The sequence below is a fragment of the Dysidea avara genome, chromosome 5 (genome assembly GCF_963678975.1).
Source record: "Dysidea avara chromosome 5, odDysAvar1.4, whole genome shotgun sequence".
NCBI lineage: Eukaryota > Metazoa > Porifera > Demospongiae > Dictyoceratida > Dysideidae > Dysidea > Dysidea avara.
In genome coordinates, this window is record NC_089276.1 from 37606759 (window position 1) to 37633021 (window position 26263).

At 39.3% G+C, this 26263-nt stretch overlaps 4 protein-coding genes and 1 long non-coding RNA gene across 5 annotated transcripts; 3 read left to right on the top strand and 2 right to left on the bottom strand.

Moving 5' to 3' along the window:
• Window positions 1-4638: 4638 nt before the first annotated feature.
• On the top strand, window positions 4639-7119 carry LOC136256213 (E3 ubiquitin-protein ligase TRIM71-like). The gene has a single exon (XM_066049150.1). It carries the CDS (start codon window positions 4747-4749, stop codon window positions 7006-7008), a length of 2262 nt encoding a protein of 753 aa, XP_065905222.1. The 5' UTR covers window positions 4639-4746; the 3' UTR covers window positions 7009-7119.
• A 3170-nt stretch (window positions 7120-10289) lies between these two features.
• On the bottom strand, window positions 10290-10657 carry LOC136255662 (uncharacterized). The gene is made up of 2 exons (XR_010701030.1): window positions 10439-10657; window positions 10290-10387 (listed from the first exon to the last, which is right to left on the bottom strand). It is a non-coding gene; the product is annotated as an uncharacterized lncRNA (long non-coding RNA).
• Window positions 10658-13366: 2709 nt separating this feature from the next.
• LOC136255318 (GDP-fucose protein O-fucosyltransferase 1-like) lies at window positions 13367-18243 on the top strand. The gene is made up of 6 exons (XM_066048052.1): window positions 13367-13586; window positions 13647-13747; window positions 16704-16993; window positions 17250-17445; window positions 17499-17729; window positions 17998-18243. The coding sequence occupies exons 1-6, from the start codon at window positions 13424-13426 to the stop codon at window positions 18190-18192; spliced, it is 1176 nt and encodes a 391-aa protein (XP_065904124.1). The 5' UTR covers window positions 13367-13423; the 3' UTR covers window positions 18193-18243.
• A 406-nt stretch (window positions 18244-18649) lies between these two features.
• Window positions 18650-21143, top strand: LOC136255317 (tripartite motif-containing protein 2-like). Its single transcript, XM_066048051.1, has one exon. The coding sequence runs from the start codon at window positions 18829-18831 to the stop codon at window positions 21088-21090; it is 2262 nt and encodes a 753-aa protein (XP_065904123.1). The 5' UTR covers window positions 18650-18828; the 3' UTR covers window positions 21091-21143.
• Window positions 21144-22731: 1588 nt separating this feature from the next.
• LOC136255245 (tripartite motif-containing protein 2-like) lies at window positions 22732-24975 on the bottom strand. The gene has a single exon (XM_066047971.1). The coding sequence runs from the start codon at window positions 24973-24975 to the stop codon at window positions 22732-22734; it is 2244 nt and encodes a 747-aa protein (XP_065904043.1).
• Window positions 24976-26263: the final 1288 nt, after the last annotated feature.

Consider the following 26263-nt stretch of genomic DNA (forward strand, 5'->3'; position numbering starts at 1 on the left):
AATATAGCAATGGTTGGGAAAGTTGGTCAAAAGTCAAGTCAAATTAAATTTTCCATTTAGCTCAACAACATTAATTACCAAAAGAATCAGTATTTCCATGCTGCATCCAAAGTATACTGTATGTACCACTCCAAAAGTCTCCTGTCATGGCTGTCAAGTTCAGTTCAACTAACAGGGCTTGAATTCACTTCATGCAGTCAATATGTATTGTATTAGATGTCAGATTTCTGACTACGAGTTCAAACACATCAGATGATTCTGGCAGGTAAATGGACACCTTAATAAGTTGTAGTGGGGTCTGGTAGCAATAATAGCTGTGGGCCTATAGGGTTTAATTCTTATCCACCAATGCTCAAGTAGCAATGCATGCACAGCTCAGGTAGTTGAGTGAGAAAACTCACACAACTAAGCTAGTTGCCGCTTGGTGATAATTAATTTATATAACTATTTAGCCAATGATATATATACATGATTTATAACAAATAATTTGATGAAGTAAGCGGAAAAACAGTTATTGTGAGTGCTGCTGCAGGTGACATGCCCAATTTAAGACTTCAACAAATTACAGTAATGTAGGCCTGAAACTTCAATCAACTGCCACCACATTGAATCACAACTTTAGAAACCCTTATAACTAGCTATGATGATTTTAGGATCTGTTTTGCTTTTTTCCCAGCCATTGCATTTCTAGCTTTGATTTCCCATTATTCATTTTGCTTAAATTGCCTCCAAGATAAGCAGACTATTTTGCTTGGCACATGTACAAGAATTAGAACTGTATGCATCATACAGTACGATAGTATTGTATAGTAGAGACCACAAAGGAGTAGGCGTGGCCCACAAAATAATATCACCTAAAAACCAGCCTCAATTTTCCCAGATGACGATGAACTACTGCCTGCCTGCCTGGCCGGCTGGCTGGCTGACTGATGCATTCAGAAAAGCGCAACTCAATAATGGCTAAGGCAATGGGCTTGATTTTTTCACTGTTAAGTTTGATGTCGCTTCGGCCAAAGAGGTGCCTTTTGGCATACCGCAGTACATACAATGCATTCTTCATGGACTTACCAGTGTCCTCCTTTGTGTCCCATTCATTTTTGCTAACAGTGAAAAGTGTCAATTTGGCGGTAGCACGTAATGGCTTCCCTTCAAAATGGAAATCGTCTGTATTTTTCATAGTGGCTATCAAAGTTTGATTGCAGAAGTTCTTTTCGAACAGTTCTTGAATCATACTGCTGTGTAACGGGTTGAACATAGCCGACAATGAAGTGTGATGGATACTTCACTTTTCAGATGGTAATTGATATAGCTGGGGTGCAAGGCACCATTGAGATGCAGTATGCATGGGTTCACCAGTCATAATTACAAAAAAAAGTTAACAAACAAGTACATAACTACAGTAGGGACCATAGCACATCGATAAAAAGTACTGAAATAAGCTGGAGTAGTGCATGATATTAAATCACAGTAAAACAACAACTAGTCAGAAGTGTTATATACCCTACCATGCTCAAGATACCATAATAAAAATGCGCAGTAGGGATATAACACTTCTTATTATTTTAATGTGATACCGTGCACTACTCCAGCTTGTTTCAGTACTTTTTATCAATGTGGTATGGTCCCTACTCTAGCTGAAAATTCCAATTTTTTGTGTACTTGTAGCTATAGCTATAATACCAGTTTTTATACCACACAATCTTCTATCAGTAGAACTTTACATGCTCTCCATATTCCAAATGATCTGTAGCTGATATAATTTAGTGTTTTATATCTATAACTGTAGCTAAACTTATATAGCATCTCAAAAAAAAACTTTCATCACAACCACACAGTGAATCTCACTTAGTGGTAAGACTACCTTGTTATAGTGGTCCAGCAAGTCCAGATGTAATCTCTGGTTTAATTTTTACTAATAGGGCCACTGCCAGTAGCCACATACTGCAGAAACAAACAATAAACCGAGCGAAACTGCATGAGCAGAAAACATAGCTAGTGCTGTAATCCTGTGTGTTGCGGTAGGTGATTTTTTTCTTTAAATAGCTATACTCCATCATATGTACACTGATCATGATGTGTTATAGGCACAGTTATGTAACAGGTGTGATGCTTACATGATATAGGTCACATTGAGGGTCACACTGACACGGCTAATTGATTTAGCTATAGGTAAAGTATTCTCCATCAAATGAAAAAATAGAATGTCATGTGATCTTCATCAGTTTTCTTGCACAGCTAGCAATGGCGGATCCAGGATGGGGCATTTGGGGCAAATGCCCCCCCCCCCCTACCCCTCTCGGACTGGAAGAGCCAGCCATACTTGTGATTAAAATACTAAACTTTATGTCAGGCCAAGATCAATTTAGCTATACAACTCGTGAAAATATGTACATTTTACTACAATTTCACCTGAAACCGAAGCAAACCAATGTCAAACTAGCTGTTAAATTGCTACCTAGCACCTTCGTGCGTACTAAGCGCCCCTAAAATTAATTATCGTGTTGCTGTTGTTTAAGACGTTTGGAGCCTTTCAACAGCTTTTAAGACTTCACAACCATCTTCAAGGGCCAAAATGGCAACAATCATCAGTGAGACACTACTAAGAGGTGATTATTTGCTGCTTCAAAAATGCAACAACTAGCAAGAGAATCTGGATCTCCCCAACCACCTACAACTTAGCCTGTTTGTGCCCCTCCCCTTGCTGGCTCCTGGATCCGCCCCTGGCTAGCTACACGGATATGTCATTATACCGCATCAAAGTAGATTCCCTACGGGAGGAGAGAGAGGAGAGAGACGTCTTATTTGTTAAGACAATATACAACATAATTACAGGGGGTCTAGACTCAGGGGTACCATGCAGTGGGTGGACAGTACAGGAGCCCTGGCAAGACTTACACTATTAAATTAAATGCAAAAGTAATATTTTGGCATGTAGAAAAGTTCAGTTTAGACAAACCGATAGATCCCAGTCCAGGGAGGCTCTAGAATTTAAAATCCTGTATGAACAGGAGATAGCAATGCGAGCAGCCTGCTCAAATAGGGATCTTACAGTCTTCATTGTTATTTCACAAGCATTGGGCCTAAACAACCAATTTCGATGGAAATAAGATTAACAGATAAGCCAGAAAGCTGAAGGTCATATTGTAAACAGCCTATACCGATCTTCCTTCCGAGCTCAAACAGCCAAAAGATGTTGCTGGGTATTGGTGGGAATAGTTAGTTCAAACAAACAGATGGGATTATTGGAAACTAAAAACCAAGTCAGGTCTGCTAAAGGTGGAGGAAAGATTGGTTGGAATGGTGCTGGAAGGGCAAACACTATAGAATGATCACGTTGAGCTGAATCCTCAAAAACATTTAATAACTCATGGATGCAATTACATACGATCTTGAAATTTGGCTCATTTGTAGTACTGCTTGACCGCTTGACCCGCTAAAAATATTTCAAAATCTTTCTGTTCAAATGTTTGACATAATATTTATGGCCAATCAAAATTTTCACAAGCCATATAAATACAGTGCCCATTACAGCCCTTTCCCGAACTTGTAATGGAGCCAAACCGTACGTGTCTATTGTTGACACCTTTGCTGTTACCAATAATCATCTGATTGGCTGAAATGTTAACTCTGTTGAGAAAAAATCCACTTTTAATTTTTAGCTGTTTTTCAGGATTCAGCTCAACGTGAACGTACTATAGCAAGATATCCTGGAAGGTCAGCATAGACTTTAAAACTGTCAGTAAGTGCTGTTGGAGTCCGTGAATGAGATGTAGGACTGAATCATGTCTCCAGGTATACCTGCCTTGATCAAGAGCAGCAAGACATCCAGTCAAGATATGGTTTTTTGTAGGCTGGGGAGCTTGAAAGAGGGCAGAGCTAGTAATGATGTTCCACCTAGCCAGGTTCATAGGAATTGGTAGAGTGTCACAACCAGTACATAGTAAGAAGGACCTCAGGGAGGCCATACATCAATCTCTTCCATAAAGGACAAGCTTGCTCCAGAGTGACAATGTCTAAAAATGTATTTTGAATACTGAGTTAATGTCTCGAATTTTGATTCCGTCCCAATAATCAACATGAGTACGACGTAAATCATGACGTGCATGGTTCTTGAATGTAGCAGAGAGGACGTTGGCAACTAAAGCCTTAGCAGCAGATAAACAGCTAAGGACAGTGGGAGAGACATCTGCACTGTTGGCTAGTACAGAATATTGCAGCTCTGCAATCAGTGGGTCAACTGACCACTCAATAGCCAGAACGTATGACAGCTTAGCTGACTGCTTCAGATGAGGGAGATTCAACACATCCGGGTGAAAAACAGTTCCAGGAGCAGGGAGGTTCAACCAACTCTTCACAAACTTCAATATTGCATGACTGTGCTGAAGTAATTAATAGATGACACAGTAAGCCTCTCAACAGCAAAGACACCAAGTTTTTCATAATCCATACCTTAATTATATTCTCCCCGAATAGAACACTTTACTTATCAATTCGAACTGCTAGCTAGTGGCCATATTTATTGAAATAAAAATCATTTTGTAGGTGCGTCTCACACCGCCCGCCCCAATTACTTGGGACGGGCGGCGCGGGACCATGTAGGTGCGTATACTCTTTTCATTATAGGTATACAACAAATAACGGAATGTTGTGGGTATGCCTCACCCGTTCAATCAAAAACCCGATGGGCTTCTCCAATTTAGCCAACCAAAGGTCAAGTCATTCTGAGAGTCATTCTGTGTTGATGAAATGGCGCGAAGTAGCTCGTTTAAAGACAAGTGGAGTAAAATAGAGGAGGAATTCACGTGCCCCATCTGCGAAGAGATCTTTACCGAACCCAAGACTATTCCTTGTTTACACACGTTTTGTGAACAATGTATCAAGTCCACCATTGAAGCTAGCAAACTAACAGGTAACGAATTACGTTGTCCATTATGTCGAGCTGAACTGCCACAAGACGTGAAAAGCATACCTACCAACTTCTCCACTAAACGTCTCATAGAACTATATCACAAGCGACAAAGCTCAAGTCAGGAAATGACAGGAGAACTGAAATGTGGGGAGTGTGATGACGAGGATGCTACAGTGACAATGTGGTGTGTAGATTGTGAGAGTCCATTGTGTGGAGAATGTTACAAACAACACGGTAGGATGAAGAAGTTCAAGTCACACAAAACTGTGATGGTGGAAAACTTCACACAAAGTCCCAAGACCACATTGTCCACACATATAGCAGTACAACCAGCTGAATATTGTAAAGATCACAAGAAACAACCACTAGACCTGTACTGTATGACTTGTAGTAGTTTGATTTGTCGAGATTGTACCTATGTTGGTCATCGAGAGCATCAATACAACTTTGTGGACAACCTAGCTGATGTTGAATGTGAGAAGATCAAAGTGATAGCTACACCACTGAAGAAGATGTTGGAGCAAGTGAGAGATGGTTTGGAGAAGGTGGAGGAGTGTGATAATGAAATAGATGGGAAGTGTGAAGCTGAAGTTATCAAGCCGATACGAGATGTATACCAGAGATTGCATGAAATACTACAACAACAAGAAGCAGCTGATCTACTAAATGTTGACATTGTTAAGAACACATTACATCGCTCTCTTGGTAGTCAGATAAAAGAGTTGAAATTGCTGGAAGACTGGTTGGTGAGCTGTGATGAGTTTGTTACCAAGGCTACTACAACACAAAGATCCAGTGAGTTACTAACCTACAGCAAATACATTAGCAACAGAGTGGCAGAGTTGACAAGTCAAGTAGAGCAAACTAATCTTGAACCAGTTTGTGGAGTAGATGATTTGATATTATCCACTAGTAATCCTGATGACTATGTCAGTCAGTTGACATGTGTTTGTAGTGTGTCTACCTTACCTCATGTTCCTAACTGTAGTGTGAAGGGTCCAGCTGCAATGAGCAAGTATGGTCCAGTGAAACTGACTGTTATACTAAAAGATAAAGATGGCCTACTTGTACCAAATCAGAGTGAACACTTAAGAGTTGATTTCAAGAAAGAGGATCTTGCACAAAATGTCAAAGTGAATGAAAATTCTGAGAGTGTTTATACAATTTTGTTTAGACCTAAGAGAAGAGAAGTACACAGGTTGCGCATAGTGTGGAAGGAGCAGCTTTTGAAAGAATTAGAAATTCCTTCCTGTATTCGAGACTACAAAGCATTTCAACAAGAAACACAAATTATCAAAAGCTACGGATCAGATGCAAAGGACTTAAGACATCCATACTTGCTGGAAAATGGACCTAACAATGAACTGATAATCCGAGACTTTGTTTCCAAGCATTTGGTCGTGTTTGATGATCAGTTGAGATACTCTCACACCATCGGCGAAGGTATATGTGACTGGCCAACAGGATTAGCAGTCAGTAAGAAAGGATATGTCTATGCTCAAGATCATCTATTGCAAACCATTCAAAAGTTCAAGATGAATGGTGAACTACTTTGTCGGTTAGGATCCCCAGGTAAAGGCGTTGGTCAGTTCCAGTATCCAAACGGGCTACTGTTGTCCCAATCAGAATTGTTGTTTATTTGCGACAGTGGTAACCATAGGATTCAAGTTTTCCAAGATGACCAGTTCTCATACTGTTTTGGTAAAAATGGAAATCTACCCAGCTATTTTGATTGTCCTTTTGATGTGGCCTTAAATGCTGCCGAGGATCAGTTGTTTATTACAGAGTTATACAACAACAGAGTACAGGTGTTCACACCAGATGGCCAGTTCCTTAGGATATTTGGGAACTTTACTAACGTCCCTTATAAGCTTGCTCACCCCACTGGCATCTGCTACACCCCAGATGGTCACGTTATGATCAGTTCTCGTAGCACACATCGTATTCTTATATTTGAAGAAGATGGAAATTATGTGTCCACCATTGAAGGTACCTATCAAGGCAAGAAGAGGTTCTTATCACCCACTGGAGTGTTGTTAAGAAGTAATGGACAGGTTTTAGTAGCTGGAGATACTAGCAACAGTTTAGTAGTTTTTTAAACAATTTAAACAATTAGTCATTGTTTTGAATTCAGAGTGTATTTTCTATTTTTGTCTAGTTCTAAATTTATTCTAATGTTTTTGTTGTTACCGAAGTTTGAAATCCACAAATTTGAAATTCTCCACTAACATGATACGATCATAATATAGCTGTTTGATTGTTTCTCAAGTCAGCAAAGTTCTGTTGAAGTAGGTCTGACATGCTCAGCCCTTGCTAGGAAATGTGACAGAATTATTATCATCCTTGGGAGGAAGACGCCATATGTTTAGCCATAATTATATAGTGAACTTCTGGATCCTTAATTTTACTGGAGCAATATATAGTTAATTAAGTATTCTCAGGGTTTTAGAAGACATACACACACACAGTTTCGCCTATAAACTATATAGTTCAGTCTCCTAGTTGGGTCCACACACACCTTAACACCTAAAATGACATTTATCCCACCATATGTACTGTGGCTGTGTGTAGCAAACTGTGGGAAAGAATTGCACCATAAAACATATAATAGCTGTGCTGGCCATAATCTTGTAGCTAAAGAATTCTTAGATTGTAGTTCCTCCTTAGCTATATAGTTCATGTAAGCAACTTAGAGTATCGATACGAAGAGTCCACAGAATCGCTTACCAAGGTGACTGACTGATTTTCAACTTAACAGAAAGCAATATTTACATGGTAGCTAATGTGGGGAGTGCTTTATATTAGCTACTGAGATCATTTTCAAGGCGGCAGCAAAAGTTTAAGGGATATAGCTAGCACATTGATGATCAGCTGTGTAGCTATGCAGATAATTATAATTATTTCAATCAACAACTTCCTGTTGAACAAGAGTGGAAGGACTCTAGTCTCATCAACACAGACTGTATTTTTCTTGTCATGTGGTCGGGAAAGACCAAATGACAAAAGAAAAAATACAGTCTGTGTTGACGAGACTAGAAGGATTCCAACCCTTTAGCTAGTTACTCTTCACAACTACATGGCAATACAAAAGCAAGACATGTGAAACAATGAATGAGTGGTCACACAGTATACTGCACTATTTGGGGATATTTAATTGAGTCCCAATATGCGACGGAAAGCAGGCGCTTATAACCATAGCAGAGGAGAAGACGAGTACTAGTATAATGATATTGATGGTGATATAGAGCTAGTAGGTAGTGAGATGGAACAGAGGAGAACTGAGGAAGAGTTCAGGAGGATCACAACTCAGTCAACTGAGTTACCTCACATTCCTGTAAGTGTACAGCCTGTATGTATGTATCATCAATTGTACATAATGTATGAGTAAACATTGTGTGTATGTTGGCATAACTGCAGTATCTACAGTGTACCTACTGTAACCGCGTGTTTAAGTGCTTCTTTAATTCACCCATGGATAATAAACATTCTCTAGGCGTCTTCCTTGCTACTCCAGCTGGTTGTCTTACAACTATCCTATGTGAGTTATAATTATATGTTGCATTGCTCTGGGCACCATAGATAATAGGGGTCCTTTATCTATGTATGCAGTTATCAATGTCATGGCCCCACCCCAGGATCATATCATTTAATATGGGACAACACTGGCTAGTGTCAAACTCCCCAGTACTGGGGAAAAGAATGTTGCCAAATCCCTTCCTCCTAAGAAGTGTTTATTTATTGATGACCTTATAAAATCAGATTGAGCTGTCATTGTCCCAGGGGGTGTAATCTCTAGACCACAAGGGTCTGGTGACACGCAATGCAAAATCTTGGTAGACACATACAACCGAGGAATTCATTGGTTGCAATATTCTAGAAAGCCTCTTGTGTCAGTTATTTTGGTATGACTAGAATTCCACTCTGTTGTCTCCTGTACTGGTCACAGTCTTCCTACCCTTTTTTCAGTGTACTGGTCATAGTCTTAAGCTTCCGACACTTTTATCATATCCTATGCAAAGCTCCATCATCAATTTATGCCACACAAATTTGTAATGTGTAGCTGATGTCATATACTGTAATTACAGCCAAGTATTTCTATTGCATGTCACCAGACACTTATTGTCAGGAGGTAACACTAGCCATGGTCATTATGTAGGCTGTGGTCATTACGTAGATGTCAAATCCCTGTGTATGTATGTGTGTGTGTGTGTGTGTGTGTGGGGGGGGGGGGGGGGCACCAATAATTGCGTTGGTATCGGAAAAACCTTGAATTGGCAGAAAATTTATTAACTTAGAAATACATGCTCATGTGCACCAAATGGTGTTTACAAATGCATAGTGTTACATTACGACGTTGCTATAACTGCCTAAATGTACTGTTACCTATTGTCACTACTGGCAATACAACCAAACTACATAAATTGGTACACTTCTATTAAAATTTGCTGCAAGATGAGCATTAAGTACAATATCAAATTGGCTACATTTATCGGCTTGAAAATATGATGCAATATCGTTATCAGAATATCGGCAAATGTCATATCGGTGCAACACTAATGTACTTATGATTGTACACTACTATTACTATTACTGACCAGTGACAGCAACTTGTGCTGCCGCCTTTGAGTTACCAGCCTATTAAATAGAATTGGAGACTTTAAAGAGTACTTAAACTACAGTTGTAGTTAATAGTGGGCCAAAGAAACATGGTTGTCACAAAGTGAGATACCAGTAAAACTGATGGGATGGCACATGTAGCTATGTACAACAAAATGTCAACCTGCAATTTCTCAACTATGTAAGCTTCATTCCCTTTTAAAACTTTGTCTACACACCCTCTTTCCCTTTTTAGTCATGAAACCAAGCACAGCTCATTACATCGTTAAAAGCCACTCCTCCATTTGCAGACAACGCAGCACGGGTCACATTTACTGACTAGTAAGCTGACCACAAATTGTTGGTAGTGGTTACAACATGTTGTACTAAGAGTTCATAATATAGAGAGGGAGGGAGAGTATCCAACACTGTATTACCTGACCACAACACACTGTGTTCAAAGAATGCACAATGACTATCAGCACCGAAACTTATTAAATCACTACTGAAGTTAATTCTATTAAAGCAAAGCACTAAGAATGCTTCCCTTTGCTAAATCAACACCTATCAACGTTCTTCAGTAGGTGAAGCCAGGTGACGAATTTGTATGGTATTATACTGAAGTATACTGAAATATTCAGCAATCTTTGAACGCAGTGTGTTTTGACCAGGTAATACAGTGTTGGACACTCTCCCTCCCTCTTTATATTATGAACTCTTGGTTGTACCCAACCTTACAGCCTTTGTAAAAAGAAATCACTACTCCATGCTACACCAAACACCATTTGACTAACAATACATGCAAGTTTCACATAAAATAAATAAAACCTGTCCATTCTACTATAGCGTATTGTTCAAAGTAACAACCAGTTCCCATCTGTCCTAAGAATAACACATCATATAAGTATATTTTACTTGTACATTAGTTTATACCTTAAACATAACTCTTAGCATCAACTCATACACCCATTTCAGCACAAATGTCTCTCTCTCTCTCTCTCTCTCTCTGCCGTCTTGTCCTTCGTCTCCAAATCTGAAAATAAGAACATGTCATCACCTGATGAAAGATGATGAATCAGAAATATGTATTGTAGCTGATCAAAACTGTTCTTTTCTATGTGACTAGACTCATTACAAATGTAACAGTCATAAATCCACTCTGACCGAACAGTTTTTAACAGAGTACAACATCTTTTCTTTCAACACACACACACACACACACACACACACACACACACACACACACACACACACACACACACACACACACACACACCACACCACACCACACCACACCTCCCAAATCAGAACTCACAATAAGACATAGCAAATAATAAACTATTTTGTAAAAAAATAAAAAATAAATCTCTGTCACTAATAAAGAATTATTTATTCAACATTCAAATATTATTGTGGGTTCTGTATACACACATAAATAAAATAAATAAGACTGCATCAAAGTTTTATGCCTTTTATGCAATTGTCACCTCTAGATATGGAAACCGATGAAGCCACGGTTGATGACCAGACAACAATGCCCAACTCAACAGAGACCTCAACCTTCGGGAGAGGTCTATTGAGAAGGTTGAGATTTGCCTGAGGCTGCCAGCTCCTCTAATAATAATAACAGAGCTTAGAAAATTTCAGCAGTGTGTTTGTAATATTTTGCAATCGGTTGTCTTGTAACTGGGAGTAGATGCTATTCATGATATCTACCACAAAGAAGAGTGGTTGAGGAAACTTCCTTGATCGTGGCCTCTCGAATTGCTTAGTAATGCTTCAGGTGAAACAGCAACAGTGGCTGAAATTAAGTTCTCCATTGCTGGGCAATCTTTTTGACTGGTTCAGAGACACGACCACTGCCCAGTATGTACTTGGGAGTATTAGTATTGCTACAGTACATGTGTACTGAAATAGAATAAATTTTCATGATATAGTAGTGAATAGGTTCATGAAAAAAAAACAGTAGAGAGATATGGGTAATTACTCAGTCTTGGCACATAATGAGAATTGTCTATGGATAACTATTAGTCCTTAATTTATGGGAATAATGTAACTGTTGCAAATCACTATTTATTATATTATCTACTGCATGCCGGTGTTTTAGATGGGAGCTAAATTTTTGTGGATTTTGCGAGGTCCAAACATAGGTGTCGTCAAATCACAGCAGCATGTAGCCAGTTTGTCTCAGACCTCATTACTGTGGTGGCACCAATAATCTTCTGGTACTATTGCTAAGGACCATTACAAGGTACAAGAATTTTTCAGAGTTCGCAATGATTGAAGATTTGTATGAAGGTTATAAAACGAGGCTGATTCTGTCGACTGCTGAACCTGTAACCAGGACAAGTCACACCATAGATAATAGGGGTCCTTTATCTATGCATATATAATATACATACCCCAGGATCATATCATTTAATATGGGACAACACTGGCTAGTGTCAAACTCCCCAGTACTGGGGCAAAGAATGTTGCCAAATCCCTTCCTCCTAAGAAGTGTTATTTATTCTTTATTGATGATCTTATAAAATCACTTTGAGCTGTCATTGTCCCAGGGGGTGTAATCTCTCTCACCCTAGACCACAAGGGTCTGGTGACACGCAATGCAAAATCTTGGTAGACACATACAACCGAGGAATTCATTGGTTGCCAATCAGATTCTAGAAAGCCTCTTGTATCAGTTATTTTGGTATGACTAGGAATTCACTTTGTTCTATATTGTTGTCTCCTGTACTGGTCACAGTCTTCCTACCCTTTTTTCAGTGTACTGGTCATAGTCTTAAGCTTCCGACACTTTTATCATACCCTATGCAAAGCTCCATCATCAATTTACGCCACGTGTAATGTGTAGCTGATGTCATATACTGTAATTACAGCCAAGTATTTCTATTGCATGTCACCAGACACTTTTTGTCAGGAGGTGACACTAGCCATGGTCATTTTGTAGATCACTAGCCATGGTCATTATGTAGATGCTAAATCCCTTTGTGTGTGTGTGTGTGTGTGTGTGGGGGGGGGGGGGGGGGGGCTCAAGTGTTGATACACCATACAACAGGAAATTTTCCAGAAGGAAAAGTTGATAAATCACACTTCATTAGCTTTGACAAAACATCACTTTTAAAGGTGCTTTTCGAAGTTTAACAAACTCACACTGATACATGTATGTTGAATTCGTCAGGTTTTTCTTCTGTGCAAAATTTCTGTTGTATGATACCTGTCTAGTAAGGCTGCAAATATTTTACTGAAGGTAGCCATTATAGGCACGTTTTATTGATTAAGTGTGATTGCTCGTCCACAGAGCTACTGTATTTTATTCAAACAACGCATCTGCATGATCTAATGGATGCAAGACAGAACCCTTAATGTCTACCAATGGTGCATTTGTAGTAAATTGTGTACAGCATGTATGTGTGTGCATGCCTTTACGTCAGAATGTTTGTATCTTCTGCCTAAATACTGTAGCTTTTATTAGGTAATAATCCCAAGGACCTAAGAAGAGGTAGTGTGATGTCTGAACCGAATGCTATAGTATTTCAGTGTAATAATTATTGTGAGTGCATGTGTGTGTGCATAGATAATATAGGGATTTGCAACAGGGACGTCACTATGGATAATCCTTGTTACGGGTTCCCAGAGCAATGCAACCATCTATCATGCAACATATAATTATAACTCATAGGATAGCTGTAAGCATAGATAATTATCTATGCTGTAAGACAACCAGCTGGAGTAGCAAGGAAGACGCCTAGAGAACGTTGGGCGATGGGTGGATCATAGATAATAGACACCCCTTATCTATGGGTGGATTAAAGAAGCGCTTAAACGCGCGGTTGCTATGGTTATAAGCGCCTGCTTCTCGTCGCATTACTGAAATGGCGGGCGCCACCGGACTAGGTATTGGCATCGTCGTGTGTGATGTCTTGTAAATTGCTGTGGGTGGAGCTAACGTTTTTCTTGTTCTATTGGCGATATGCTGGTGGTGATTTTGGCTTGGTGGGGGATCAGCAACCAGTAACTACGCGGTCTGCTATCACGTGGGATAGGGATGGCGGCTATGTCATGTTCTGCTTGTGCATGGGTACGTATGCCGCGAGTGTCCGGCAATGTGCACGTGTTGTATGGTATCGTGTTCATGTAGGTCGCTTCGGAAACCAAGCTGCTCACCTACTGGGTTCCATAGCGTTTGCTAAGGCACTGAACAGAACGTTAGTACTGCCGCCATGGAGGATACTGACATATGTGAGTTGTTAACAACTTGTTGTTGTGCGAGTGCTGTTGTTTTTGTACTGTGTGCAATAGATTAGAGGAAGACACAGAATGACCGAGATAAATGCGTTAGTTGTGTATGTAAACAAAGCAGAAGGGTAAATAAAAGGTTGGAGTCTTCCATTCTGTCATAGATAACTAAAACACAAAACAACATGTACACTATATACTTACAATTACCTTACAGTACAGCATAGCATTCGCATCGTTTTGTACAGCAAGTAATGATTGTGGGTTCTACATATCATGTGTGCTGACAGTTGCATCGGCAGGTGCCTTTTTTGTCTAAACCAGCACACTTAAATAACAATTCAATGTTCATAATCATCAACATTTCTTGGCTTGTCACTCTTGACTTCTTTTTACTGAGCGAAAGGCTGGCATTTACAATCTAGGTGCACAGCTATACACCTATGCATCACATGGTGGCCATTTGGATGATATTTTGAGTGAAAATCACTCCTCTTCAACTACCCACTCATCCGGTCGAGATACTGAGCAAACTTTCTCACCCCACATTGTGCCATTTTCGAATAGTGATTGCTGTTGTGATGTTGTCCCTGAGTATAATATCCACATATACTTCTGTTATACTCTTCCAGACAAACCAGTATAGTATACAGCATTCTTGTAGCTGTGTAGGCTTATATTGTAGCTGTGCAGTAAATTCACTGTACATCTACCTAACCATAAATTCATACATCGGGTATTCTATAGTGATGCACCGATACCGATACTAGAATCGGTATCAGCCCTATTTTGGTAGTATTGGACTTGTATGGGTAAAGCTATAAATGTCCAATACCAACCGATACTCTTAATGACATCATTTAACTACTTTTCAAGATGGCGGTGTACATAGCGCATCGAATGGAGTTGAGCAAAAAGCGATACAAACTATGAATTCTTAAAGCAAGCCAGCTATTAACATTATTAGACTAATAGTACAGTAAAAACTGAAGTATGCCACGAAATAAGATTCATAGAAGCCATAAATTATTATATTCGCACGTAATTGGTAGCCACAAAACCAGTAAATTGCAGTTAGCAAATGAGTTTAGTAAGCTGATTTATTAACTATTGTTCAAATCACTAGCTGTTTCTTGTGAGAAATGGCTGTAGGGCAAAGTATCAATATCGGATCGGTATCGGGAATTTCCGGCCTTAAAAGTATTGGTATTGGATCGGTAGTGAAAAAGTGGTATCGGTGCATCACTAGTATTCTATTAGGGGGCTATGCTGAATAGGCTCCCTGTGAAATTTAAAAAATCTTGGGGGAAAGTTGCAAGTCATTGTGTTAGCTTTACTTGCTTTAGCAAACCTTTACATTGCAAAAATCCTGTAGCTTCTGGAGGTTGCACCCCAGATCTCTGATTGGACTTCTAATTAGGGTTGCAACGAATGTTAAATTTAGTATCCGGATATTTGGATGTCTTAACAAATTAATACCAAACTATTTGGTAAATGCAAAAGTGCTAAAATTCAGCTACTTATTGTCACATACATGGCCTCTTTCTCTCTGAAATATATGCGAAATCAATGGTGGTTGTCTTTATAATTGATTTTACATAGCAGAACAGTCCATCTTGTACGTATGGCTGGTAATCAATACCATTTCCACTATAAACACTTGTAATTTACTAGTAAACGAACCTCCGAGTGGTATCCGGATAAAATATTAACAAATGAATATCCGAACGAATCGAATATTTGTTGCAACCCTACTTCTACTGTACTGAAAAATGGCTGAAGTGTTCACAGAACACCACAATGTGCCAATACGGACACCACTGGGCATGGTGATAATTAGGGACCCGTCGATTTCGCCAGCAAACGTTTTGGCATAATGGTTGGATAAAAGCAATGAGCAAAATGCTGGTATAATAGGTGCAATTTTTGTGAAGTGGACATAAAAATTGCACAAAAGATCGAGATACTCTAATAGAACAGTCAGACACACTAAAATATCGACAATGCATAGCTAATTGTTACAGGAACAACAAGTAACAATCGAAATACCATAATAAAACAGTCACACATGTTAAGCAATATTAGCTGGCTTCTTGCTTTACATGTTACATGTTAGAAGTAATTTCTGATCGAGATACTCTAATAGAACAGTCACTTTAAGGCGAACTGTAGCTTTGCACTCGGAAATATTCAATTAACAAAGATCAGTGCTGAGCAAAATTTATAATTCTTGAGCAAAATATGGAGCATAATAGGTGAAAAATAAAAGAATTGCTGGAAAGAAAAATAGGTAGAAAAAAAAGCAAAATAGACTGGTCCCTAGTGATAATGGTGTCCATTGGTGTCCGGAGTTTTTACAGTGTAGCTATACAGCCATATAGCGCTGTGCACTGTATGTCAAATCTATAACATAGTATAGAAAGTCTGAGGTATAGGCTAGAGCATATAGCTAGCTAGCAGTGAAATATCACTAAAATTGTTATATCTGAGTGTCTAATTTTTTCAAAAATTTCCTTCCATAAAATGTTTATGCTTTGAACTTGGCAGAGTGTGCTAAGCAGCAACTCCTCTCTCAGGCAACACCATTTTTGCAGCAATTTCAACATCTACAATGGCCTGACCAACTAATTTTCCTTTCTCTGGCCCTGTAAGGCCATGTTGCCTGCATCATATAAGTAGCTGCACAATTATTTGATTATAGATCATGTGAATGCAATTTTTATGATTTGCACTATGTAGCCACTAGCTATTAGCTGTGCACTTAACCATAACAGAAGAGTAACAGGGTTTAGACTCTCCACTCTCATGTGCACATATAGCCCTTGCACTTTCAAGATCAAGATACTCCAATAGACCAGTCATATGCACAGTCAAGTACAGTTGAGTGCATAACTAATAATCACCTCCCGCCAGCAGGTAAACAGGAAACAATAATGATGTCCTAACATGTTCATTACAGGTAAACGTACCCTTCACAGAATGGTTCCAGTTGGAGCCCATTGCAGATTATCATAAGACTGTTACCATGGAGCAGTTTATGGGCCAGCTAGCTGAGGACCACTGGCCACCTCATCAACGACAAGGTTATTGTAAAGTAGCCATAAGTGAAGAGAAGGGATGTGCGATGAAGGAGGGTAATCCATACCGTCCATTCTGGAATCAACTAGGAGTAGAATTTGTTGATAGTATTTATACTGGATTGAGTTATGATGTTCATATTCCCAGTGTGGCTGATGACTGGATGAATAAGTGGGTGTGGTACATGTTAGTTTTTATTTTATCATTGTAATGCTTTTTCCCATGTTGTTTTTGTGCTATGTCAATGTATCATCTTTGTTTTGTTCTGTATACATGCTGTGTAGCTCTATTATGTTATTTTAACTGCTTTTTGTTTATTTGTGTGCACATGTGTATTATATAAGTGTATTTAAGGCCTCGAGTAAACACTCTTGTGAAGGCGTAAGCTTTGTGATACCAGCATTATCTTGATGACATGTTCTAATAGGTTTCCTGCTAGACAACACCCAGTGATAACATTAAGAAGAGCTCCTGCTCGATTTCCTCTACTGCCACATAACAGACACTTACACAAGTTATTGAGATGGAGTGCACATATAACATCCATAGCAACTGAACATGTCCGGGCTCACATGGATACTAGTCCATATCTAGGACTTCACTTCAGAATTGATTATGGCTGGGTAAGCTATGTCTGTTGTTGACCTGGTACCAACATACAAGTCTGTCACTACAGCAACAGTTATGTAAGGATGGTGTTGGCCAACGTAGCTATTTGGAATCGCTACAGTGCCTGGACGTTTTACCAGATCGGGTGACATCCTGGGACATTTGTTACCCATCAAGAGATGCTCTGCAAAATCAAATTAATCAAGTGTTAGAAACTCACTCTGACATCAAACATGTCTATATAGCTACGGATGACATTGTTGCTTTTGATAAGTTACAATTAAAGTTTGATGATCAGGTATGTAAAATGGGTTTGACATCAACCAAAGAATTGCACAAGCTTTTGAATCTGATTCCAGGCTGTATTTTGTCATTTGGATTTTTTTTTAAATTTAATACTTTAGAATTGTTAAACAAGAGTTAATTTTATATGGAGTCCCAGAAATTTTTACCAGTTTTCAAACTTCCGTATATCCTGGGCAGGTTGTGTAATACTCCAGTTGGTGTCAACCTCTCAGTATGTGGGTATGATAAGACAATATTTATTAGCTCATGTGATTCTGCAGATTACAGTCCACCTGTCAGAGAGGCAGCCACAAGTTGACTTGTTCATATTAGCCAGGGCTAACCAGTTTATTGGGACATGTCCGTCATCATTCTCAGCTTTTATCAAGAGGGAGAGGGACACTCTCGGACTGTCATCAATGTTCTGGGGACTGACTGGTCATGTCTATATTCCAGAACCAGACATGTTATTGTAATATATTGTATGTTGTGTTTATGTGATTACACATCAGTGGCCTTGGAACTAGTACAGTTTGTTTTGCTGGGCCATGCGACTTTGATAACACGTACCAAATTGACTAGCATAACTCTTGACCCTCACACCCTCATATTTATCAATCAGAGATTATCCTGTCTTGGATATTGGAATATTGAACCTACTGTAGAGTCAGACTAGTATTAACTAATTTATATAGCTTCTTTTTATTATTATATTCATACCCACGCAGGTTCTTCCTTAGGACCATACACATGGTCGCATGTGACCAAGAATTATCATACCTTATGTATTTATGTACTTTCAGCATTTCATAATTGATGGTTTTCTCCCATTATCGTTTTTTTTTCCTGCTGGTATATTGCAGTCCCCAGTGGGACCATCAGCAGACTGTGAGCTATGAAATTTACTACCTTTTGAAGTCACAATCTGTACATTTGGAGGGGGCGCTCCAATCGATAAGCGCCACCCCCGCTAGAAGTTATACGAAGATAATTAAGATCGTGTACGTTCATATGTAGTATAAGGAAAAGGAGTGTACCACGCCTACATTGATAGCACTGTTGTTGGGCTACTGTCGACTGTGATAATTTTTGTTGTCCTTTTTGTTTTGAAAATGTCATTAGATGGCGCTAAGAAAGACGAGTGGAAAGAAGTAGAGGAGGAAATCACGTGTTCTATTTGCAAAGAGATCCTTACCCAACCCAAGACTATTCCTTGTTTACACACGTTTTGTGAACAATGTATCAAGTCCACCATTGAAGCTAGCAAACTAACAGGTAGCAACTTATCTTGTCCAATATGTAGAGCTGAACTGCCACAAGACGTGTCAAACATTCCTACCAACTTCTCCACCAATCGTTTGATAGAAATATATCACAAGCGACAGAACTCCAGTCAAAAAACAACAGAAGAACTGAAATGTGGAGAGTGTGACGAGGATGCTACAGTGACAATGTGGTGTGTAGATTGTGAGAGTCCATTGTGTGGAGAATGTTACAAACAACATGGCAGGATGAGGAAGTTCAAGTCACACAAAACTGTGACAGTGGAAAACTTCATACGAAGTCCCAAGACCATATTGTCCACACATGTAGCAGCACAACCAGCTGAATATTGTAAAGATCACAAGACACAACCACTAGACCTGTACTGTATGACTTGTAGTAGTTTGATTTGTCGAGATTGTACCTACGTTGATCATCGAGAACATCAATACAACTTTGTGGATAAACTAGCTGATGTTGAACGTGAGAAGATCAAAGTGATAGCTACACCACTGAAGAAGATGTTGGAGCAAGTGAGAGATGGTTTGAAGAAGGTGGAGGAGTGTGATAATGAAATAGATGGGAAGTGTGAAGCTGAAGTTATCAAGCTGATACGAGATGTGTGCCAGAGACTGCATGAAATACTGCAACAAGAAGAAATAACTGATCTACTAATTGTTGACACTGTTAAGAGCACATTACATCGATCTCTTGGTAGTCAGATTAAAGAGCTAAAGTTGCTTGAAGATTGTTTGGTGAGCTGTGATGAATTTGTTACCAAGGCTACCACGACACAAATATCCAGTGAGTTACTAACCTACAGCAAATACATTAGCAATAGAGTGGTGGAGTTGACAAGTCAAGTAGAACGAACTAACCTTGAACCAGTTTGTGGAGTAGATGATTTGATATTATCCACTAGTAATCCTGATGACTATGTCAGTCAGTTGACATGTGTTTGTAGTGTGTCTACCTTACCTCATGTTCCTAACTGTAGTGTGAAGGGTCCAGCTGCAATGAGCAAATATGGTCCAGTGAAACTGACTGTTACACTAAAAGATAAAGATGGCCTACTTGTACCAAATCAGAGTGAACACTTGAGAGTTGATTTTAAGAGAGAAAGTTTTACAGGCAGTGTTAAGGTGGAAGAAACTCATTTAGGTGTTTACACACTTTCATACAGACCTAAGAGAAGAGAGGCGCACAGTGTGTCAGTGTCATGGAAAGAAACTGTCTTGAAGGAAGTTTCAATTCTTGTGAGCCTTCGTAACTATACCACTATTCAACCATATGTACAGAAAACAATAGACAAGTATGGCCCTCATGGAAAGCAGTTAACCCACCCTTACATGTTTGCTATTGGGCCGAACAATGAGCTGATTGTCAGAGACTATTTGGCTAAGTGTTTGGTAGTGTTTGATGAGCAGTTACAATACTCACACAGCATCTTTGAGGGAACATTAGAATGTCCAACTGGACTAGCAGTGAACAAGAAAGGGTACCTATATGTTGCCGAGTACAAGCTACATTGTATTAATAAACTGACTATGAGTGGTAAGCTTGTTTCTCGTATTGGTGGCTGTGGTAGTGGAGATGGCCAGTTTCATCATCCTCGTAGTTTGTTGTTATCCCAATCTGAACTTCTGTTTGTCTGTGACAGTTACAACCACAGAATTCAGGTGTTTCAAAATGATTGCTACTTCTACTCTTTTGGGGAACAAGGTACAGGTCCTGGTTCATTTAAATTCCCTTTTGACTTAGCAATGAATAACAATGAAGAACAGTTGTTTATTACTGACCATATGAATCACCGTGTGCAGCTATTCACTCCAGCAGGCCAATTCATTTCTGTGTTTGGCAACTTCACCAGTTCCCCATATCAGTTAAGCTCTCCTACAGGTATATGCTACACTCCTGATGGCCATGTATTGATTAGTTCATTTGGTACAGACTGTGTCTTGATATTCAATGAGGATGGTAATTACGTGTCTGCCATTGAAGGAGCTTATCAGAAGGTACAGAGATTCATGAAGCCTATTGGAATAGTAATGAGGACCAATGGACAAATTGTTATAGCTAGTGATAGATCTTGTAACTTGACTGTGTTCTAATACTTCATGAGTTAATGTAATGTGAGATTAGTTGATGCAAAATTTTCAAAGTGGGTAGGCACCAGCACCCTATATAACTCAAAGCATAATTAGTGCTTTGAAGTATCTTGTTATAGCATATTGAGAAATTTGCATGTTAATGTCTGTCAGTATACTCCCTAGGATAGTCAGTAACTCTAATAGAGTGGTCAGGTAAACATTTAATGTGATAAAATTAATAAGCTGCAAAATTTTCTTAACACTTTAACATACGGTTGTACGCGGGACAAAAAAAAGCTCAAATGTGCATGCTAGCATCAACAGTATTGGTATAGAAGTTAGTTATGTAATTGGGGGTAGCCCCACCATGTGAGAAAAGTTGTGTTGCTTGCTTGACAATACCATACATCATGATCACTACTTATGATTAATTAATTTATTTCTTTATCAAGACTAAACAGCACAAGTGCTAAAGGTACCTGGTCCTATGGTACTTATTACAAGGATGAAGACTATTAAGTGTAGACCAAACATTATAACCAAAGTGCTTAAATAACGTTAGCCACCAGTAAGTGATAACCATAATTAACCACAATTAAAGTACTACAAGTCAGTTTACACTTTTGTATTCTTAACTGGTAGGTATAGTATGTGAAACATTTGTAGCCACAGCTATTTTGATGTAGCTGTGTGTGTGCTGGTATATGCTATAGACAAATTGTTTGGTCCTACTATACTATGTATGACAGTAGCACACAAACATGTGAATTCAACTAGTATAGGCTATATGTAAATAACTTTCCATGGAAATATCCTTTGGGTCTTGAGCTTGTTGCAGGTCCCTTGGATAGCAATTTCAATGAAGCTCTATAATTATTGTAGTCATGCAGAGCAATTCCAGATCCCAGCTATAGCAGCTGTTGTGTCTAATAAACTTACTGGAGGATTATCACTGGGTCTGCTTTCCCCCTAATCATTTCTGTGATCACTCATCATGCACACAATGATGGCCTGAAGCTAGTGGGCAGCAGATTATACGAATGGAGTACATGCGTAACTGGCTTGTGTATTAAGGATTCAAACTATTTTGTGTTCATGTACATGTGCTATAGCTACTTATAAAAGTTTATATGATATATATGTTGTGTGCTATCCAGACCCAGTGATGATCCTCCAGTAAGTTTATTAGACACAACAGCTGCTATAGCTGGGATCTGGAATTGCTCTGTATAACTATCTATATACAATAATTAGAGTTTTATTGAAATTGCTATCCAAGGGACCTGCAACAAGCTGAAGACCCAAAGGATATTTCCATGGAAAGTTATTTACGTAGCATATACTAGTTGAATTCACATGTTCGTGTGCTACTGTCATACATTCATATCTTGTATGTATAGAAACTAAAATAATTCAGTGATTATTGCTAAGATTTTGAACTTTTCTACTCAATGAAAGCTACCTATCTGCATACGAACTTTTAATTTTAATACTAGGAGCTTACAAGAAAAATATAATACAAAGAAAAGAAAACAGTCACTGTTCAAAATATACAAAAATATGATAGTACGATGTTTTCAATAACAAAAAGTAACAAGATTCAACATGTAGGCCATACACCCAGCACATAGTGTGTAGAAACTGAATGTATAAAAACACTAGCTAAAATATTACTAAGTTATTGCTGTCATTTCCAGCTACCACAATCTGTCCATTTCTCATCATAACCACTCCGGCAGGTTTTTTAAATCTATTTTTGCTTTGATAATCACCAGCAATGACCGAAACAAATGTACCATCCTCTTCAAAGATCAGCACACAGTGGGTGTCGCGAGAGCTAATCAAGAAGTATCCATCAGGGGTGCAGAAAATGTCGGATGGGTGTCGAAGCCAACAGGATGTATTGCTATAGCTGAACACTTTGAGGAATTGACCACCGGGAGTGAAAACCTGGACACGGTCACTGTAGCAGTCTGTGATAACAAGTTGGTTTTCCTCACTGTTTAGTGCCAAGCATACTGGACAGAGAAATTGACCTGACTTTTTACCAGGCTCACCAAATGAATAGAAGAATTGGTCATTCTGTAATACTTGTATCCTTTGGTTACCACCATCACAAACAAAAAGTAACCCCGACTGAGAAAACAGTAAGCCACGAGGACGATGGAATTTAAAGTTGCCAGAACCTTCACCGCCCAGTTGACAAACATGCTCTCCTGTCATTTTGAATTTTTGAATACAATGAGTCTTGAAGTCTGCAACATACAAGCACTTCTCCTTGCTCACCGCAATACCTGAAGGCTGGAAGCACACCCCACCACCAATAGAATGAGAATACTTCAACTGATCATCAAACACTACCAAATGTCCACAAGAAAAGTCACGAACTATAAGTTCATTACTAGGCCCGACGGCCATTAAATAAGGGTGCCTTAAATCCTTACCGTCGGGACCATAACTGCTAATGACTTGTACTTGTTGCTGAATGGCTGTGTAGTCTCGGATACAGAGTAGAATTTCTATTTGTCCTAAAATGTTTCCTTTCCATGACACTGACACACTGTGTGCCTCTCTTCTCTTAGGTCTGTATGAAAGTGTGTAAACACCTGAAGGAGTTTCTTCTACCTTAACACTGCCTGTTTCCCTCTTGAAGTCAACTCTCAAGTGTTCACTCTGATTTGGTACAAGTAGGCCATCTTTATCTTTTAGTGTGACAGTCAGTTTCACTGGACCATATTTGCTCATTGCAGCTGGACCCTTCACACTACAGTTAGGAACATGAGGTAAGGTAGACACACTACAAACACATGTCAACTGACTGACATAGTCATCAGGATTACTAGTGGATAATATCAAATCATCTACTCCACACAATGGTTCAAGGTTAGTTCGTTCTACTTGACTTGTCAACTCCGCCACTCTATTGCTAATGTATTTGCTATAGGTTAGTAACTCACTGGATGTTTGTGTTGTGGTAGCCTTGGTAACAAACTCGTCACAGCTCACCAAACAATCTTCAAGCAATTTCAACTCTTTAATCTGACTACCAAGAGTGCGATGTAATGTGCCCTTCACAGTGTCAACTTTTTGTAGATCAATTACTTCTTCTTGTTGCAGTATTTCATGCAGTCTCTGGTACACATCTCGTATCGGCTTGATAACTTCAGCTTCACACTTCCCATCTATTTCATTATCACACTCCTCCACCTTCTCCAAACCATCTCTCACTTGCTCCAACATCTTCTTCAGTGGTGCTGCTATCACTTTGATCTTCTCACGTTCATCATCAGCTAGTTTATCCACAAAGTTGTATTGATGTTCTCGATGATCAACATAGGTACAATCTCGACAGATCAAACTACTACAAGTCATACAGCACAGGTCTAGTGGTTGTGTCTTGTGATCTTTACAATATTCAGTTGGCAGTACTGCTACACGTTTGGACAATATGGTCTTGGGACCTTGTGTGAAGTTTTCCACTGTCACAGTTTTGTGTGACTTGAACTTCTTCATCCTGCCGTGTTGTTTGTAACATTCTCCACACAATGGACTCTCACAATCTACACACCACATTGTCACTGTAGCATCCTCGTCATCACACTCTCCACATTTCAGTTCTTCTGTTGTTTCCTGACTTGAGCTCTGTTGCTTGTGATATATTTCTATCAGACGATTGATGGAGAAGTTGGTAGGAATGTTTGACACGTCTTGTGGCAGTTCAGCTCGACATATTGGACAACACAATTCGCTACCTGTTAGTTTGCTAGCTTCAATGGTAGATTTGACACATCGTTCACAAAACGTGTGTAAACAAGGAATAGTCTTGGGTTGGGTAAATATCTCTTCACAAATGGAACATGTAATTTCTTCTTCTATTTCTTCCCATCCGCTATACTGAGACGCCATTTCTTGGTTCGTCCTGTCCTGTCTCTGGTCCTGTCGTGTCTCCTCTCGTCTCGCCTCGCCTCGCCTCCGCTACAGTGAATGTGAATTATTTAGAGTACACGGGCTGCACGTGCACGTGGGAGAGTTGAACAAGATCTCGGACAAGATTGATGATTGCAGGGGTGGAGCTACATAATTACCTTTCGTCACATTCATTACACATGGAGCAACTTTTCGGTTGGCTGAGTTGGCTTTGGACCGAGTTTTGGGCGCTCCTTTGGACGTTCTTTTTGGCAACTATCTTGGCAACTATGGTCGTGATTCTCGTCGTGATCTTAATCGAAAGAAAGGTACTACCTACAATAATGCACCTATCAAAGTTTTGCCCCACCTACCCCATGTGGGCAAGGAGCGGATTTTACCACATTCTAAGTCTAATTTCCTACACTGGGGCAAAATTGTAGGTCTAACCCCTAGTTCCTTTCTCTATTAGAATTGATATATCATTCCTTTGTTTCAAGCATTGCCTAAACCCCCACACTTGTGACCTAATTTTTTGTCTGATTCCCTTGTTTGCTTGCATGAGGGTAGGTGGGGCAAAACTTTGATAGGTGCATATATAAGTGCCATGAGTGTGCTATGTCGACTGATGCATAGTCACCCAGTCCCGTCACTCTGTGCAGTATTTCAATGAATAATTTGACCCTGCATCCCTAAACACATATGGCTTCAATGACACGGTCACTATGAGGTCATGAAGTACACCTTAGCGATGTTTTGGGACTTACTTGACATAGTCACTATAATAAGGTGGTCTTATTAATGAGGTCATGAAGTACACCTTAGCTATGTTTGGGACCTACTTGACATAGTCACTATAATACGGGTGGTCTTATTAATGAGGTCATGAAGTACATCTTAGCTATGTTTGGGACCTACTTGATATGGTCACTATAATAAGGTGGTCTTATTAATGAGGTCATGAAGTACACCTTAGCTATGTTTGGGACCTGTGAAGTTATCTTATTAATGAGGTCATAAAGTACATCTTAGCTATATATATATATGTTTTGGAACCTACTTGACATGGTCAGTATAATGAGGTGGTCTTATTACTAAGGCCATGCAGGTTATCACCTGGAAAAAGGTCAAGGTGTCAGCACAACGTTTTTGCTATTCAAACTATACCACACCCTCACACTTATTTTCTTCAATAAATGTCATGCGGAGAGTATGGCCTGACGACATGGGAATACTTCACTACTGAATTTGGTCAGGCTGACTTGATTTTGAAACACAAACTGATCCA